At 43.2% G+C, this 20,201-nt stretch overlaps 1 protein-coding gene across 12 annotated transcripts in view; it reads left to right on the top strand.

Moving 5' to 3' along the window:
• SLC25A40 (solute carrier family 25 member 40) overlaps nt 1–20,201 on the top strand; it is a 142,740-nt gene that overhangs the window by 56,732 nt on the left and 65,807 nt on the right. For all 12 annotated transcript variants that reach the window (XM_033931232.1, XM_033931235.1, XM_033931233.1 and 9 more), the window contains one exon: nt 310–434. In XM_033931232.1, coding sequence (XP_033787123.1) covers nt 310–434 — 125 coding nt within the window. The remainder of the gene's footprint in view (nt 1–309; nt 435–20,201) is intronic.

Raw genomic sequence — 20,201 nt, 5'->3', positions numbered from 1 at the left:
TCTAGTCCCTTACTCTTAGAGGAAGACCTCGGTATGGTGGTTTTTTTTAATGATCACAAGGGTCTTCTCATGCTGATGTACACATCTTATTTGCTGTAATCATTAATGAAGATAGCAGAGAAACACTCAAATTTTGGTTTAACCCATCAGGTTTGACACTTCTCAAAAATAATACAGTAGTTTGTTCTGTTTGTAATAACTTTTATCACTATCTCCTCTGAAGGAAAGTGGGGCAAAAGCACATTTTTGTGTTTTGTAATCACTTTTTATGAAAATATAAATATTTAGTTATGCTTTTAACTTTTGTAGAGTGATGGCAGTGCCTGCCACAGCGATCTACTTTACCTCCTTTGATCAACTTCGAGACATTTTGACACACAAACTTGGAATTAATATGGGCAGTGCATCACTTCTTGCTGGAGCTTTAGCCAGATGTGAGTTGTACATTGTATGTTTCATCCTCTCTGGAACCCTCAAATGTGCCATTAGTTTCCATTCAGATGCAAGTGTGGAATTCTTAACTCCTTGACTCCTGTAGTGCAGAATTTTAGTACATAGTGTGGTCATGTATCCTATTATTATTCCAATTTACACACCATCCAGTTTATAGCTTATGATTAACAATTGAAAAGGTTCCAGATATTGTACTATGTACAAATGAAAGTGCTTATTTAATATGTTGTAAGGGTCTTTGCTTCCATAACAAAATAGAGATCATTATAGTCATTATAAACTTTTTGTTTAAGGACCCTTGCATGAAATAAAAACGGTGGCACATGCTAACCATTAGTAAATGACTCTAGTGTTGGTTATGTTGTTTTGTTTTTTAATTTAGATTTTGGAATCATCCTGGAATCAATTTTATATTATTGAACTCCTTGAAAATTAATTCTTGCTCTAGTGCAATAGGTGTGTACCATCCCCATGCTCCCCATCCCCACAAGCCATGCAGAAGGCATCCACTGCAGCTTTTGAATTCCTCCTCCTTCACTGGAGGTCCCTGCTGCTCCCTTCAGTTATTTATTCTGTGTGTGAGCTAGAAGGAGTCTTTCTGATTTGCCCTGTATATTTCTTTTTTTTGTCCTTTTGTGCAGTTTTTGACGACTTTCACTGCTCAGAGCTCACCACTTTGAGAGTCAAGCTCTGCCTGTGTGGAGGAGAAACAGACTGAACTCTGCAGTTGACAGGCCAATCCTTCTGTGATACCTGTTAGCCAGCCCGCAGAAACTTGTGGAGCCCAGGGTCTGGTCTCCTAGTAGCTGTGCTTGTCTACTGGGTTGCAGGGGCTTGAGCACAGGCTGTCAAGCATCTGTAGGGGCTCAGCAGGGTTCCAAGAGGTGCAGGCTGTGTTTCATCCTCCTTCTTTTGCATGCATGTGTGCGCAAGGGTTAGGCTTTAGTCAGATTCTCTCTCTGAATTCTATAGAATATCTTGCCCCCTCACCTTAGCTGTTCCCACATGCTCCTGGCAGCACACAAGCACCACTCAACCTCTTCCCCTTGTTGGCCCATCTCCTTCTCTTTCCCTCACATTTCCAGTCACCTTTCCAAATCAAAGTTTTCTTTTTCATTGGGGCCCCAGTGTGGCAGTCATTTTCATAAGTTGCAGGCAGCTGCCTGACCTGAAGCTTTCCCTCTGCCATGATCTACCCAAGTGGAAACAGGAAGTTGCATCAGAGGGGAAGCTTCAGGGCAGGCAGCTGCCTGCAACTTATGAAAACGGCTGCAACGTTGGGGAGCCACTGAAAAAGAAAACTTTGATCTAGAAAGGCAACCATGAAGGTGAGTGGAAGGAAGGGAGATGGGCCAATAAGGGGAACAGATGCCCACAGACCACAGGGCCCCCTGGAGCTGAGAGGCACAGGGCAGCTGCCCTGTTTGGCCTCCCTTAATAGCTTCCTTTTGCTTTCAATGAATGAGACCATTACTGAACAAGAATATTTTATTCAAATCCTCCTTGTTTCTTCCTTGCCCTTTTCTTTCCCTTCCCTTTTGATTTTATTGTACAATCTTCCCTTGTCATTTCTTGCCGTATGTTCCAGTGATGTTTAATGTTTTGTGGGGAGGGTTTTTTTTAATCTCCTACCTCTTATTTTATTGTAAACCGCTTAGATTTTAACTCTGGTTTTTATATTGGTGGTATGTCAAATAAATTGAGCTTGAACTTGATTACTTGCTGATGCTCTCTATGACATCAGAGTTTTGGCTTATTCATCTCAGCCCAAAGAGTTCTCTGGATCAGGCAATGGGTGGGAGATTCCACCTCCAAGGCTACCCTTAGCAGACTTTATTTCAAGGGACAAATGTTGTTCAGAAAGGGATTGAACGATCTCTTGACCGACATGGCAGATTGTTGGCCGAAAAATGCTTGAGTACCTGAATAAATTCATGTAAACCATTCTGAGCTCCCCTGGGAGAAAATAGAATAAATAAATAAAATAAATCTGACGACAGACCAGGAACCTAGAGGTTCCAAGCAGTCTAATTTTTATAGTTACAGGCACTTTCGGCAGTACAGAGGAAGAGCCTCCCCTCAGAAATCCTTGCATGGAGCCAGACAGAGGTTCTCAGGTCCCAGGCTTAGCCAGGCCTCTAGTTCTCATTCTGCTACAACCTCCAAGAAAGCACAATGATGATAGGTCTGGAGCAGTTCCCCTGAAGATAGGGGACGGCTCCAAAGTATGTGGAGGCTTGGATGCGGATCTCATCAAACTGTTGGGTGCTGGAGATCATTCAAAGCGATTACAAGCTCGAATTTGCCCAGCCCTTAAAAGACTGATTTGTGAACTACCCAGCAGGGCAACCAGAGAAAGAAAGCAAGGTTGTGACAATTAGATGTTCAGGCCATAGAGTGTGCCACTTGAAGATTCTTGGGCACAACAAAGTATATGGAGAATTTACCTGAGCCTAACTCAGACGATTAGAGACCCATTCTGAATCTTACACATGTCAATGTAGTGCTGAATTTCTGCGCTTTTGAATGGAGACAGTATGATCAGACATGGTAGCGCCGTCATGGAATTTCTGGCCTCTCTGGATTGCACATGCCTATCTTTCCAGAACACAGAAAATTCCTGATAATGAACTTGTTGGCTATACCAGCTCTATCCACATGGCTCTACCTCCAAGTGCTAAGCACCATGGCAGCTGTGATAGATGTGGTCCCATGGACAAAGGCTCATATGCGTTATTTCCAGAGCGTGTTGCTGTCACAGTGGTCATTTCAATTGTACTCTCTGCAGATGTCTCTGCCATGGACTCTGGAAGCTCATGCCTATATGGGCTTGTGGCTCCATTCATAGGCATTATCAAGGGGCATACCCCTCAGAATAGTTTTGCGGGTAATTGTAAGAACGGATGCCGGCCTGTTCATCTGGGTGGCTCTTTTAATAGATGCCTAATCCAGGGCCGTTGGTCAGCCTCCCAAAGGAAGTGGTTGATCAACAGATTGGAACTTTTGAGCCATTTGATTGGGGGTGGCAGAAGCTGGAGATGAGTCTGGAGGGACAAAGTGTCCCAGTCTTCTTGGTCAGTGCTAGTATGGAGGGGACAAATACCATAAGAATACAAGTTTTTATTTAATGAGTACCCCAAAATCCTCACATTTATTTTGTGCCAAAAATTCACAAGAAACTGCAAAATCCCCCCGGTTGCCCAATAATAATAATAATTTTATTCTTATATACCGCCATACCCAGCGAGTTCTAGGCGGTTTACATCAGTTAGATTAGGATCCGCGTTGACCACAGATTTACAGCAATTTATCAGCTATATAACAAATTTAATCGAACTTGATAGAGGAGGAAGGGAAGGGCCTCTATTTTAGAGCCCTTATCCCAGTACTTGGATTACTATGTAAAAGGTTTTGTGTCCACAACTCAATCATATATACGTGGCTCTCAACATTATATTGATATCATAAATAAATATCCTGGATTCAGCACACATTATTCTCGTCACAATGGACAAACATCCCCCAGGGGGAAGCCCTGGATGTAATTAGTAAATATTTGGTAAAGCTTCCCATCTCAGCAGAGAAAATAGTTGTTAAAATATATGGCTTACAGTGTAATTAATAATTAATTTTTTTTTAATTTGAGGGTCAATATTATCTTCAGATAAAGGGGGTGGTCCCCCTCAGTCACATGTCTATTCATGATGGAATTTGAAACTAAGTTTGTATACAACAGTCCATTTAGACAGCATATTTTATCATGGAAATGATTCATTGATAACATGGTACTAATCTGGCAGGGTACAGAGTCAGTTATTGGAATTCTTTTCATTTATTAATCGGGTGGATGATATCACACACACATATCACACACATAAAATCACTTTTCTGGACATAATCACTCTACAGGACAGTGTGTTTCCAAAAGATTTATATAGAAAGGCAACAGATCATAACACCCTTCTACATTATAAGAGCTTTCACTCGAGAAATCTGAGGGACAGTATTCCCTTAGCACAGTACATGCGGGTTAAAAGATTATGCACTACCTCAGAATCCTTTAGGACCAATGCTCAAGATTTGGCTCAGCACTTTACTCAGAGAGGGGTTTCCTTTTCAGATTGTAAAAAGAGCTTATAAGAGAACACAATATTCTTACCCTGTGGAATATAGTCAGAAATGATGATTTGCAAAGAGATAGCCCACTCACGTGTGTATTACCATTTTCAACTAGAACACACCAAATTCAGAGTGCTATTAGTCAACATTGGCACATTTTGGGGTTACACCCTAATTTACAGGAACATCCAAGATTTGCATTTAAGCGGGTGAGAAATCTGGGGGAGATCTTAAAACATCCATAACATAATACAGAGGAGAACCCTGGTCACGCTCCTTGTGGGCAGAGCTCTGTTTGTCCATTAGCAATGGAGACAGCTGAGATACGGATCCCCCATTCCATCCAGACATTTAAATTACGAGCAAAGACAAACTGTACCACAGAAGGAGTGGTTTATGTTTGTTATTGAATATCTGTGTGGACTTTATTATATTGGACACACGCAGCGTTCAGTGAAAAGCAGGATCATAGAATACTTGAGCATTGTAAGAACCAGTAAGATTGAGGTGCCCCTTACAAAGCATTGGAAGGAAGCAGGACACTCGGTGAAAGATTTAAGATATGCAGTCCTAATTAAAGTGACATTATCTCGGGGGGGGGGGGGGGGAGATATGTTCCAAACTCTTTTATAAAAGGAACAAAAGTAAATTTTTAGTTGGCGAACGGTGGAACCATTAGGGCTAAATCATGAGATTGAATGGCCCACCAAACTGCAGTAGACATTTTTTTTTACTGGATACTGCTCCTGCCAATAACAATAGGAATAGCCGATTGGCTGGTGTTGGTCATGTGACTGGCAATTTGAGGTTAAAAGGAGACTATCTGTGTCTACTCGTTCATTCGTTCTGCCCAGCTGTCACTCTCAACTACGAACACCACGTATAAAGGCATGGAGGTAACTTGTTGGAAAATATGAGTTTAAGTTCATATTTAATGTGATGTTAGATAATTAAAACTGTTGAAATTTGAAATCTTAACTGGTCAGATAGTGAGAGCTTTGTGTAACTATTCCCAGTATTTGCAAATAGTACCTCCCTGACGATGAGTACCATATTTTTCGTTCTATAAGACACCAAACCATAAGACGCACCCACCTGTAGAGGAGAAAAACCCAGAAAAAAAAAAATTCCCACCGCCCTGCCCTGTACCCCTTCTGGTGGTCTAGTGGTAGGCTGGGACAGGGTCTTAGAGAGCAAAAAATCCATAGGCAGTGTAGGCCCCCCCCCCCCGTAGGCAGCACAGGCACAACCCCCCATAGGCAGCAGAGGCACAACCCCCCCCCCCATAGGCAGCAGAGGCACCCCCCTGTAGGCAGAACAGGCACAACCCCCCCCATAGGTAGCCCAGGCACACACACCCCCAGTACCTTTTTTGAAAGTCCCCTTTTGGTGCTCCTGCCTGTCTCCCTTGCCGACGGCTCTTCTTCGGTTCAGGGCCGGACAGAGCGACGCAGAAGTCAGGCGCGTGTTGTTCGCGTTCCTGCATGGTCCGGTGCCGCTCCCCGATTGGCTGCAATCAGTTCTTTCGACTCACGAGAACTGACTGCAGCCAATCGGCGCCGGACCAGGCAGGAAAACAAACAGCACGTGCCTCCCTTCTGCGCTGCTATGCTTGGCCCCGAACCGAAGGAGACAGGCAGGAGCACCGAAAGGGGACTTAAAAAAAGGTACCGTGGGGGGGTGCCTGGGCTGTCTAAGGTGGGGGGTATTCACTCCATAAGTCCACACCCTTATTTCCACCCCCTTTTTGGGGTTGGAAAAAGTGTGTCTTAAGGAGCGAAAAATACGGTAATTCAAAACTCAGCTTGAGTTGGAGTCGGGAGATAACTGGTAGCAGTGGAAAACGAACTCAACTGGAGGAGAAGCTGCAAGACTTTAGGAGGAAAAGTTTTTAATGGATATAGTACATAAGAATTGAGCACAGAGCACTTTACTTTTGCACTGGGATTTGGCTGCACCTAATAAGAAATGGAACCCAGACAAAGAACATTCTGAGTGGTAAGACCACAATGGACAGTTAAAACTGAATCGTTATGAGGAAATTAAAAGCTGACTGAATCTTTAGTCTTTCAAACACATGACTCTTTTGACTTAGGTAGCAGCTGTTTAAAGGTACACTGAGCACTTTAGTTTGTATTTAATGTTATTTTAAACAGTGTTAATATGTATTATGTATGATGTGAAATTTTAAAAGTAATATGTTCAATAAATAAATTATTTAAATCTAATAAGAGGGCATTATATATTTATTGCTGATTAAGTAAAAAATAGAAGGGGAGGAAACAAAATTCCAAAAACGGAAATGTGAAAAAAATAATCAAAAGAAAAACAAACAAACATGTTCTCAAAGCACACTGTAAATGAGGTTCAAGCAAAATCTTATAAAAACTTTATCACACTTTCATATGTAGAAGAGTTGTGCTCAGAGACATGAAGGAAAAAGGGGAAAAAGTCCCCAAAAAACCTCACCACCCAATCATTGAACAACTTCCTCTTTACAAAATTGAATGGTTTTGCAAAGCATCACAAGTAAATAACACTTATCTTATTAAACAGAATTCTTTGGCCTCAACATGATTGGGACCAATTAGAGAATTTACAAAAGCGTATTGTATGAGCAGAGTTACATGCAGCTACACTTGCTGAATACTGTAGAGTTAAACATATTCCAAGAGGGCTGAGGATGAGGACTTAACCTAGGCTATTCCTTGATAACACCATTTTTCAGCAGAAATGGAATGCCATTTTGAATAAATGTTCCTATGATTTGCTACTGATTGTAGAGACCACTAAAACTAAGCTGGACCAGTACAAAGGGGATTATTCATCTCAATTGGATGCATTGAAAATTTCATTGTCAGATGATGTATTTAGTACACAATCACAAGATCTTTTTTTTTTAAATTTTTTTATTCTTTTTCAAACTTACATCAAGTGTAAAAAAGAACAACATGAAATACTATCATATAACACTTGAACTTCATACATTATATTCTTAATATGTAAATTAATTAAAAACCCTCCCCCTCCCATCTTTCTATACAATCATTAAAACTATCATATTCCTTCAAAATTTCAATTTCGCTACATCTTATCTTCCAATCCCCCCACTGTAGAGTTAAACATATTCCAAGAGGGCTGAGGATGAGGACTTAACCTAGGCTATTCCTTTATAACACCATTTTTCAGCAGAAATGGAATGCCATTTTGAATAAATGTTCCTATGATTTGCTACTGATTGTAGAGACCAGTATTATCAAAGAAAAATGATGCCTATTCACTACAAAAATCAACCATCGGTCTCCATATCTTTAAAATTTTTTTTATAACTTCCTTTCTGTATTGCAATTGCTCTTTCCATCTTGTAAATATGACGCAGGGAATTCCACCAAAACGTATAATTGAGATTACTATAATTTTTCCAGCTGTTAGTAATATGTTGCATAGCAACATCCGTCATTATCATCAAAAGCTTATTGTTATGTGTTGATAATTGACTTTTTTTCCTCATGGACATACCGAACAGAACAGTATCAAATGGTATTTCCACATGATTTTCCGAATCACAAGATCTTAATAAGAATATTGACAACTTTAGAGCAGAGTTGAAATTGTCCAAAATCAAAAAATTCAACAGAGATGAGGCAGATTCTCAAGAACACGGTGAGCGAGGCGCAAAATCTGTATATCCCCAGATTCAGAAAGGGGTGCAAAAAGAGTCGAATAAAAGACCCGGCGTGGATAACTAAAATAGTGAAGGAAGCGATAGGCAATAAGAAAAATTCATTCAGGAAATGGAAAAAGGACAAAACTAAGGGGAACTGGAAAGAGCACAGGAAGTATCAAAAAGAATGTCACCGAGTGAAGAGAGGCTAGCCAGGGAAGCATGAAATTTCAAACCGTTCTTTAGATATGTTAAAGGGAAGCAACCGGCTAGGGAGGAGGTGGGACCGCTGGACGACTGAGACAGGAAGGGAGTGGTGAAGGAGGAGAAAGAAGTGGCAGAAAGACTTAACATGTTCTTTTCATCTGTATTTACAAACAAAGACACATCTAACATACCGGAACCTGAGCAATTCTTCAATGGAAATCAAACAGAAAAATTAACATCCATGGAAGTAAGCCTTGAAGATGTACGCAGGCAGATAGAAAAACTAAAAACTGACAAACCCCGGGTCCGGATGGAATCCATCCAAGGGTTCTGAAGGAATTAAAGGAGGAAATAGCGGAACTACTGCAGTAAATTTGCAATCTATCCCTGAAAACAGGCATGATCCCGGAGGACTGGAAGATAACAACCAATGTTACGCCCATCTTTAAAAAGGGATCAAGAGGTGACCTGGGAAACTACAGACCAATGAGTCTGACCTCGGTTCGGGGGAAAATGGCGGAAGCACTGATAAAAGAAAACATCGATGAACATTTTGAAAGAAACGAACATAGAAACATAGAATATGATGGCAGAAAAGGGCCTACGGCCCATCAAGTCTGCCCACTCAAATAACCCTCCCCTCTAAGTTCCTCTTTGAAGTGAACCCACGTGTTGATCCCATTTGATCTTAAAGTCAGTCACGTTACTGGCCTCAACTACCTGAAGTGGAAGATCATTCCAAAGGTCGACCACCCTTTCGGTGAAGAAGTACTTCCTAGTGTCACCATAGAATCTCCCGCCCCTGATTTTCAGCGGATGCCCCCTTGTCACCGTAGGGCCTGTAAGGAAGAAGATATCTTCTTCCACCTCAATGCGGCCAGTAACGTATTTGAACGTCTCTATCATGTCACCCATTTCTCTGCGTTCTTCGAGAGAGTAAAGGTGCATAAGGGACATCCTTGAGCCCTGAGACCATCTTGGTGGCCAATTGTTGAACCGATTCCATTCTTAGCACATCCTTCCGATAGTGTGGCCTCCAAAACTGTACACAGTACACAGTACTCCAGATGTGGTCTCACCATGGACCTGTACAGCGGTATCACCACCTCAGGCTTTCGGCTGACAAAGCTTCTCCGGATGCAACCCAGCATTTGTCTAGCTTTAGATGAGGCTTTCTCCACCTGATTGGCTGCCTTCATATCTTCACTAATGATTACTCCCAGGTCTCGTTCTGCCACAGTTCTGGTTAAGATCTCACCATTCAGAGTGTAGGTTCTGCATGGGTTTCTGCCACCAAGGTGCATAATCTTACACTTTTTGGCATTGAAATTCAGCTGCCAAAGAGTAGACCAGTGTTCCAGAACAAGTATGTCCTGTGTCATAGCGTCGGGCATGGTATCTCCGCTCACTATGTTGCACAATTTAGCATCATCGGCAAATAATGCAATTTTACCCCGAAGTCCCTGAGGCAGATCTTGTATGAAGATATTAAATAGGATTGGGCCCAGGACCGAGCCCTGCGGTACTCCACTGTGCACTTCCGACTTTTCAGAGGGGGTACCGTTTACCACCATCCTCTGATGTCTACCACTGAGCCAGTCTTTAACCCATGCAGTTAATATTTCTCCTAGCCCCAATGAACTCATCTTGTTCAGAAGTCTACGGTGTGGGACGCTGTCATAAGCCTTGCTGAAGTCCAGATACAACGCATCTAGGGACTCTCCTTTATCCAGTTCTTTTGTTACCCCATCGAAGAAGCTGATCAAGTTGGATTGGCAGGATCTCCCCTTAGTAAATCCATGCTGGTATGGATCCCTCAGTCTCTCGTCATCCAGAACCGTGTCTAATTTGTGTTTAATCAATGTTTCCATAAGCTTGCACACTATTGACGTGAGACTTACCGGTCTGTAATTTGCAGTGTCTAACCTGCATCCCTTTTTGTGGAGCGGAATGACGTTAGCTATTTTCCAGTCTAATGGAACTTTTTCCGTGCCCAGGGAAAGATTGAAGAGCGCGGCTAATGGTTCTGCCAGGACATCTCTCAATTCCCTAAGCACTCTGGGGTGCAAATTATCCGGTCCCATGGCTTTATACACTTTGAGCCTTGACAATTCTTGGTAGATGCTGCTAGTTGAAAATTCAAAATTCCTGAACGGGTCTTCTGAGCTCTCTCTTTGCAGCTGTAGGCCGGATCCTGGTGCCTCACAGGTAAATTCTGATCAGAAGTATTTGTTCAGTAGGTCGGCTTTATATTCTGCAAAGTTGCCGTCAGGTTTCCTTAGGAGCACTATCCCGTCTGTATTCCTCTTTCTATCACTAACATACCTGAAGAAGGATTTATCCCCTTTTTTAATATTCCTAGCTAAATCTTCCATGCTGAGTTTGGCGTATCTGACCGCCGTTTTGACAGTTCTAGATTTTTCTAGATAAGCTTCTTTGTCTTCTGGTCGATGTGATAGTTTGTGGGATACAAATGCTCTTTTCTTCTGTTTTATGAGTTCTGAGATCTCTGCAGAGAACCATTGGGGTTTGTTATTTCTCCGCCGTTTACTCACAGACCTTATAAAGAGGTTGGTTGCTTCCTGTAGGGTGGATTTCAAAGCTGACCACATGACCTCCACATCATCTGTTGTATCTTGGGTTTGCAGCACCTCATAGACAAAATTTCCCATGCTCTCGAAGTCAGTGCCTTTAAAGTTAAGGACCTTCGTTGACGTGTTTGACCTCGTGGATCCCTTCCTGAGGTGAAACCACACCATTTTGTGGTCGCTGGAGGCCAACGTCTCGCCTACCGAAACCTCTGTGATGCTGTCTCCATTGATGAGTATCAGGTCGAGAATCGCCTGATCCCTGGTGGGCTCCAGAACCATCTGTTTGAGTCTTGCCCCCCCGTATAGATGTTAGCAGCTTTCTGCTGCTGCTGGTTGTGGCTGAAACCTTGTTCCAGTTTATATCAGGCATGTTGAAATCCCCTAACAGTACAGTGTCTCCACGCAGAGTAAAGGTCTCAATGTCTTCAATTAATTCTTTGTCTATGTCGTCCTGTTGTTTAGGAGGCCTGTATACAATGCCCAGATATAGGCATTTGCCACTTCCTCTGGCAAGGTTCACCCAGAGGGACTCCCCTGTATACCTGACACCTGTGATTCTGGTAACTTTGATTTCTTCCTTGATATATAGTGCAACTCCTCCGTTCTTACCTTCTCTGTCTCTGCGGAGTAAGCTATAACCTGGTATAGCCATATCCTATCCATGGGAATCCGTGAACCAAGTTTCAGATATTGCCAACACATCTAGGTCAGCACTCCTCATTTCCGTCTCCAATTCCAATATTTTATTGCCTAAACTGCGGGCATTGATGTACATAGCCTTCCATACTCCGTGTATGCCCGGTCTGTGCGAAGATTTTCCCGCTTGACTTAGTATTCCTTTTAATTCCCTGTTTGAGTTAGTTCGTCCCTTCTGAGTAGGTGTGTCCCCTGCGGTACTGACTGCGGCGTAAGTACTTACCTCAGACTCAGTAATGGAGTATTTACTTACCATACCAGGATGGTTACTTAGCTTACCAGGATGAGAAAGGGTTCCCTCCCACAATTCACCTAGTTTAAAGCCCTTTGGAGCAGGTGAGCCAGTCGTCTACCGAAGGCATTCTTCCCTCTTCTGGTTAGGTGGAGCCCATCCGATCCCTGTAGTCCCTGTAGTGCCTCTCCGTGGTCCAGGAAGCCGAAGTTCATCTCCCTGCACCATCCGTGTAGCCATTCGTTTGTCTTCTGGATGCGATCTTCCCTGGATCTCCCCTTACCTCTCACTGGAAGGATGGAGGAGAAGACCACCTGTGCTCCCATTTGCTTCAGCTTCTCACCCAGGGCTCTAAAGTCTTCGGGAATCTTCTCTGGGGTGTTCCTGGCGGTGTCGTTCGTCCCGACGTGGATGAGAAGCATAGGATAGTAGTCTTGGGGCTTGACTAGTCTCCCTAGGCTTGTGGTTACATCCCTGATTCTGGCTCCTGGCAGACAACAAACCTCTTTTGATAGTAGATCCGGTCTGCATATTGGTCCCTCTGTGCCCCGCAGCATGGAGTCCCCAATGACTACCACTCTGCGCTTCTTCTGAGGGAGCTGGTCTGTTGCCCCTGGAGCCTGAGTCATCTTCTGGAAATCCTCTTGAAAGTTGTCCTGAAAGTCAGTGGCTGGTTCTATCTATAGAAGCTGGAACCTGTTCTTTAGGGTGATCTGTGGGGTTGATGTGAGGCTTCTCTGATTGCTTGAAGTAGGGGTAGATCTTTTGTATTTGCTTGTAGAGGTGACCAGTTGCCAGGAATTGACGTCTCCAGCCTCTTCTTGTACCCCAGCTGTTACTTCCAACGTTGCGAATCTGGTCGGTCTGGGTGTCTCAAAGGTGGTCATGTTTTCTTGTGCATGCTCAGAGACTTGGGACATCTCCTGGATGACGCCATCGATGTATGCCTCATCTTCCCTGATGCTTTTGAGATGCTTCACCTCCTCCCTTAGGCTCATCAATACTTGCATGATGTCTCAGTCAGTCTGTTGCTGGTCGACCATCTCCGTCTGTACTGAGACTGAAGTCATCTGCTGTGGAATAGCTTCGGTCTGCACAGAGACCTCTGTCATCTGTTGTGGGTAGTCTTCTGTCTGCATGCAAGCTGTGGTCATCCTCTGGCTCTCTTCGGTGACTGGGACGCTGGTCTTCAATGCAGTCTTGTTGCTTCTGGTTCTTCCTGCCATTTTTCAGCTTCTCACTTACTGAGTGTTGGTCTTTTTCCGCCTGCTAGTTGATTTGCTTTTGGATTCCTGGTTAACTGATATGTGTAGTTGTCTGCCTGTTAGTTGACTGTGTGAGTCTGTCTGATGCTTGTTAGGTGTTAGTTTGGTTGCTTCTTGCTAGTGTGTGTTTGTGTTTTCTTGTTTTGTGTGTCTTTTGCTGGTATCTACTAGACCTGTCGCTTCTTCGTTTGTGTGTGTTTGTGACCCCTCTTGGACCTGCCCCTTCTTTTTTCGACTCCTGGTTAGCTGATATTTGTAGTTGTCTGCCTGTTAGTTGACTGTGTGAGTCTGTCCGATGTTTGTTAGGTGTTAGTTTGGTTGCTTCTTGCTAGTGTGTGTTTGTGTTTTCTTGTTTTGTGTGTCTTTTGCTAGTATCTACTAGACCTGTCACTTCTTCGTTTGTGTGTGTTTGTGACCCCTCTTGGATCTGCCCCTTCTTTTTCCTCTGGGCCTGCTGTTACTTTGTCTTGCTCTAGCTTGGGTTTGTGTGTGCTCTCCCCGTTCACGTTAAATTCCTACCTTGCCGCCTTTCCCTGTTGTCCTTGGAGGTATCAGCTTGGCTCTTCTCATAGTCTCTTCGCAAAGGCGCTCTCGCTAAGGCGAGCGCCTTTGCCGCTTGCCTTCGCCACGTACCAAACGGCTGTGCACCGTTGGCTCTCTTCTTTTTAAGGGGAAGTTCAGGCTGAGTTGGAGCTGACATGCTGGGGGTGGGCGGAGCTACCTCTCGCTGACCCCTGATTCGCTGCTCCCTCGCCAGCTGGTTTCTCTTCTCCTTCTGTCTCCCTTGCTGCTGATAAGCCCCTGCTCCTCTTCTCTTTGCTGAGCCGCGAGCTGGGACCACGCGCCGCGGCTCTCTTCTTTTTAAGGAGAAGTTTGGGCTGAGTTGGAGCTGATACGCTGGGGGTGGGCGGAGCTACCTCTCGCTGACCCCTGACTCGCTGCTCCCTCGCCGGCTGGTTTCTCTTCTCCTTCTGCCTCCCTTGCTGCTGTTAAGCCCCTGCTCCTCTTCGCTGAGCCGCGAGCTGGGACCACGCGCCGCGGCTCTCTTCTTTTTAAGGGGAAGTTCAGGCTGAGTTGGAGCTGACGCGCTGGGGGTGGGCGGAGCTACCTCTCGCTGACCCCTGACTCGCTGCTCCCTCGCCGGCTGGTTTCTCTTATCCTTCTGCCTCCCTTGCTGCTGTTAAGCCCCTGCTCCTCTTCTCTTCGCATGGTTTCTGCAAGGGGAGATCGTGCCTAACGAACTTATTGCACTTCTTCGAAGGAATTAACAAACGGATGGACAAAGGAGATGTCATAGACATCATATCTAGATTTCCAAAGAGCCTTTGACAAGGTGCCCCATAAATGCCTACTCCGGAAACTGAAGAACCATGGGGTGGAAGGAGACGTACATAGATGGATCAGAAACTGGTTGGCGGGTAGGAAACAGAGGGTAGGAGTGAAGGGTCACTAGGACTGGAGGAGGTTCACGAGTGGGGTCCCGCAGGGCTCGGTGCTCGGGCCGCTGCTATTTAATATATTCATAAATGATCTAGAAACAGGGACTAAGTGTAAGATAATAAAATTTGCGGACGACACCAAACTATTTAGTGGAGCTCGGACTAAAGTGGACTGCGAAGAATTGCAAAGAGACTTGAACAAACTAGGGGAATGGGCGACGAGATGGCAGATGAAGTTCAACGTTGAAAAATGTAAAGTATGACATGTGGGAAACAGAAACCCGAGGTACAACTATACGATGGGAGGGATGTTATTAAATGAGAGTACCCAAGAAAGGGACTTAGGGGGTAATGGTGGACATGACAATGAAGCCGACAGCACAGTGCGCAGCGGCCGCTAAGAAGGCAAACAGAATGCTAGGCATAATCAAGAAGGGTATTACAATCAGAACGAAATAAGTTATCCTGCCATTGTATCGGGCGATGGTGCGTCCGCATCTGGAGTACTGTGTCCAATATTGGTCGCTCTACCTTAAGAAGGACATGGCCTTACTCGAGAGGGTTCAAAGGAGAGCGACGCATCTGATAAAGGGGATGGAAAACCTTTCATATGCTGAAAGATTGGAGAAACTGGGTCTCTTTTCCCTGGAGAAGAGGAGACTTAGAGGGGATATGATAGAGACTTATAAGATCATGAAGGGCATAAAGAGAGTAGAGAGGGACGGATTCTTCAAACTTTTGAATAATAAAAGAACAAGAGGGCATTCAGAAAAGTTGAAAGGGGACAGATTCAAAACGAATGCTAGGAAGTTCTTCTTTACCCAACGTGTGGTGGACTCCTGGAATGTGCTTCCAGAGAGCGTAATAGAGCAGAGTATGGTACTGGGGTTCAAGAAAGGATTGGACAATTTCCTGCTGGAAAAGGGGATAGAGGGATATAGATAGAGGATTACTGCACAGGTCTTGGACCTGTTGGGCCGCCGCATGAGCGGACTGCTGGGCACGATGGACCTCAGGTCTGACCCAGCAGAGGCATTGCTTATGTTCTTATTATGCAAAGGGTTTTGTTTATCTGTGGATGGACAAAACCCTCCAAACAACAGTGAAATGTCTTACATATGCTAATACATCTAGTGGTTCATCGGATGATGATCAACAAACATCCACTAGAAATTTGTCTATAGTTGGTCCCATGTCTACCAGACAAGGATACAAAAATAATTTTTTGGCCAATGCCACCAAGTCAACCACCTCGAAACCTCCGAAACAAAAAATGACCAAATAATACTACATCAATCCATTGTCTTCAATCTGTCCAGCAGGGAGTTATCTCAAACTGAATTATTTGTATTGAATAAGGGTTTATCTTAGACACTCGGATTCACATTTATAAATTCATTAGGAAATTGAAATTGCAGCATTTTTTTCAAGATCAACCCCAAGTCATTCATGCGGATATGATGAGCAGAAATAAATCCACTTGGTGTCCTCCTGGACCTGTTGACGCACACACTAAAGTTTTGGAACAATTAGTGGAACAAGATATAGCATTAGAAAAAAATATGTACCTCTTAAACAAAACCTAACAAGAGATCAGCATTCTGTTCTCATGTCTTTAGCTACAGACACTGATATCATTAAGCCCTTCTGATAAGGGTGGTGGGGTAGTTGTGATGAACACCACAATGTACATACAAGAAGCACAGCTCCAATTATCAGACTCCAATTATTATCTGGAAATAGAGCACAGAAGAACTTAGGGACTTCATATCTCATATTTTAGTAGGTGCTTTTGAAAAAGGCATTATTACTAATGGGGAATTCAAGTGTCTATTGTGCCATCATCAGAAGATTCCAGTAATATATTTTGTTCCTAAAGTACATAAGTCTGTCATAAATCCTTCTTGCCCTATTGTAGCGGGCATTGGATCAATTCTGGAGCCATTTTCTGAATTTATAGATCTTCAGTTAAAAATTTATAGATCTTCAGTTAAAAGTGAAGTGCCCAAAATCACCTCCTATGTTAACAGACACGATATGATCCACTTTTTATCAGGATTTCAAGATGTTCCTTCCCACTCCATTCTTGTCACTCTTGACATAACAGCCCTCTATACAAACATCCCTCAAGATGCAGCTGTTGCCATCATTAGAAGACATCTAGAAGCATTAGAGTTGTCTCAGGCAAGAGTTAACTTTTTGATCCAACTTGCTCAGATAGCATTTAATAAAAACTATTTTCAATTTGATGATAAATTTTACTTGCAGATGAAGGGTACCGCAATGGGGGTCAAGATAACACCCACTATAGCATGTTTATACATGTCTCATTTTGAAGATAACTTTTTATACTTGTCTGAGCATTTTTCTAAAATGTTTTGGAAAAGATATATTGACGACGTGTTCATGGTGTGGTTAGGATCTAGGGAAGAACTTAACCTGGTTCCTTATATGGATTAATCAGTGCGATAGTAATCTTAATTTTTCTTCTAATGTGCATTCCACCCAATTGTCTTTTTTAGATCTTTTGATCATGTTGTAATTGGGTTCGTTCATGATCACTATTTTCAGGAAAGATACTTACAGAAATAATCTTCTTAGGTATGACAGTTTTCACCTAAAACATCTGAGAGATAATATATCTGTTGGGCAGTTTTTGCGACTGCGGAGAATTTGTTCCTCCCGTTCTGATTTTGTTATCAAAGCTGATGAAAGGAAACGGAGATTTGAGGCGCAAGAGTATCCACAGACAGTTATTAAAAAGGCTTACAAACATGCCCTGTATGCCCAATGTTCTACTCTTCTCAATCCCAGTGCTAAACCGCAAGAATCTCCCCTTGTATGTGTGTTACCTTACACTCAATATGCATTTAAGATTAAACAAATCATCAAGTCAAATTGGGATGTATTATGTTTCCACCCCATTTTTCATACCCCTCCCCGCTTTGCCTTTTCAAGAGGTAAGAACTTAAGGCAGAAATTGATGACATCTCAATTTAAACCCAACACTGGCAGTGATAGCACCACCAGAATAGGCCATCACTGCTGTGGAAAGTGCAAAGTGTGTGATCAGTGTCCTGTTGAGAGATTTAGAACTTCATGGGTCAACAAATGTGGGGGCAAAAACTTTTCCTCTTGTGAAACCAGCGGGGTTATTTACATCATTCGGTGCCCATGTCCAAAATACTATGTGGGACACACAGCCAGACCAGTACGTATCTGTATAGGAGAACACATCAGTGGGATTCGGACCCAAACTCTGGAAGCCCCTCTGGTGCAACACTGGCTTTCGTGCCAGCACACTATATTGCAACTTCAATATTCGGTTTTGGAAGTACCACAACTTTCTCGGGGTGGGGATTTTGCAAGTTTGCTATGGAGCAAAGAACAGAGATGGATTTATAAATTAAACACCCTTTCTCCTGTTGGGCTGAATAATGAGATGGAGTGGCAAGCATTGTGACCTGTTCATTTTGTTTTTTTACATACTTTTTGACATTGTGCTCTATGTGCTTGTAACTGCGCTCTTTTGAGGTGTTTTGTCCCTTTTTAAGATCCGTAGCAGTAGTGCACGTTTTCTACATTTTTATTTACTGATGCTGGTGACGCCCCTTTTTTGGCGCAAAGTTTTTCTTTTCAAATTCCTTTGTTTGCGTCTTTCTGCTGTTGCGAGCAGAGGAGTGAGAAGCTTTTAAAGTTTACTTGTCAACTACACCAGGTACCCTTCCGATCTGCCTTAACTAATGTGATTTAATTTAGCTTGTAAGATTTTAATTTTACTTAGTTAGTTTAAAATGTCACTTTAAAATCTATTTGGGTTTGTGTTTCAGAGACTGACATCCAGTAAAGAAGACTTGTGTCTTTTTGAATACTCTACTTGGCTTCCTGAAGAAACGATGAAACGTCGCACGTAGAGGCCAAAGAATTCTGTTTAAAAAGATAAGTGCTATTTACTTGTGATGCTTTGCATAACCGTTCAATTTTGTAGAGAAAGTTGTTCAATGATTGGGTGGTGAGGTTTTTGGGGGACTTTGTCCCCCTTTTTCCTTCATGTCTCTGAGCACAACTCTTCTACATTTGAAAGTGTGATAGTTTTTATAAGGTTTTGCTTGAACTTCATTTATAGTGCGCTTTGAGAACGTGTTTGTTTTTTTCTTTTTATTATATATTCATTAACATATGTCAGTGGCCAGGGAGGCATCAAAAATACGCAGCTGGGTCTGGAGGACCGCTTACTGTTCAGGTGATCAGAGTTTCATCTTCAGGCTCTTTCAGCAGTGTGTGTAGCAGGAATGGACCATGTCCAGGCTGATTTCCACAGCAAACAGACACTGGATCCGGGAGAATGGGCGCTGTCTGCAGTAGCCTTCTGATCCATTGTTCAGCGCTGGAGTCATCCAGCATTCAATCTGATGGTAACTGTAAGAAACAAGAAGGCGGACCAATTCTTCAGTTGAAGACCCGAGCCTGGAAGTGCAGTTCCGGACATTCTGATTCAGCCATGGCCAAAGAATGAGCTCTTATATGTGTTTCCTCTATTACTCATGATAGGCTGGATGCTCTGCAGGATTGCAAGCCATCAGGGAGATGTCATTCTCATGGCTCCAGATTGGCCACGGAGACCGTGATATGCAGCTATAGTCCGTCATCAGCAGGGTGCGTGTCTCAGACTGCGTGTTCAGCCAGATCTATTTTTCTCAGGGGACCAGTGGTTATAGAAGATCCAGATTGCTTTACTCTTATGGCATGGCCTTAAGTGCGTGGCGTTGGCACACAAGGGATACTCGGAGGTAGTCATTGTTACTTTGCTCAGAGCCAAAAAGCCTACAACGGTTTCTGCTTACGCTAAGGCATGGGAAACATTTCAGCTCTGGTGCATTAAGAAGAACGAGGAGCCATTCTCTGCTCTGATCTCAGTGGTGTTAGCATCCCTCCAGATTGGCTTTGACAAGGATCTTACAGTAGTGTTCCTCAGAGCTCAAGTGGAGGGACTCTCTTGTTTCAGAGCTCGAGAGCATAAGTCTTTGTTGGTGTCTCATCTGGACATAGCCCATTTCCTTAATGGAACCTTATCATGGTTTTGCAAAGCCTCAGGCTCCATACAAGCCGCTGAAGGGAAAATCCTTGATGGATCTGATGCTCAAGATGGTTTTTTTGGTGACTATTACCTCAGCAAGAAGAGTCTTGGAGCTATAGGCTGTTTCTTGCAGAAAGCCTTTCCTCATGTTCAAAGGCTGGAGTTTTTTGTGCACCACTTTGTTCTAAGAATAAGGGTAAAACCAAAGAGAAAGGCAAGTGAGATATCTAAATCCAGCCAAAAGATGTTACATTTATTAATGCACATTAAAGTCCAAAAAAGAGAAACACACTCTTCTGTTAAGGTCCCAACTAGGATCCCAGTTTTGGCAGATTCCTTCTTCAGGGGACTAGTGAAATACTAAAATAACATATAAATAAATTTTAAACAATTAGATAACATTGAGATAATATAAAAATATTTAAATAAACCATATTACAATAAGCACAATAAAATCA

Source organism: Geotrypetes seraphini, chromosome 2 (assembly GCF_902459505.1).
Source record: "Geotrypetes seraphini chromosome 2, aGeoSer1.1, whole genome shotgun sequence".
In the NCBI taxonomy this organism is placed as follows: Eukaryota; Metazoa; Chordata; class Amphibia; order Gymnophiona; family Dermophiidae; genus Geotrypetes; species Geotrypetes seraphini.
This window is presented reverse-complemented; position numbering and strand designations above follow the sequence as displayed.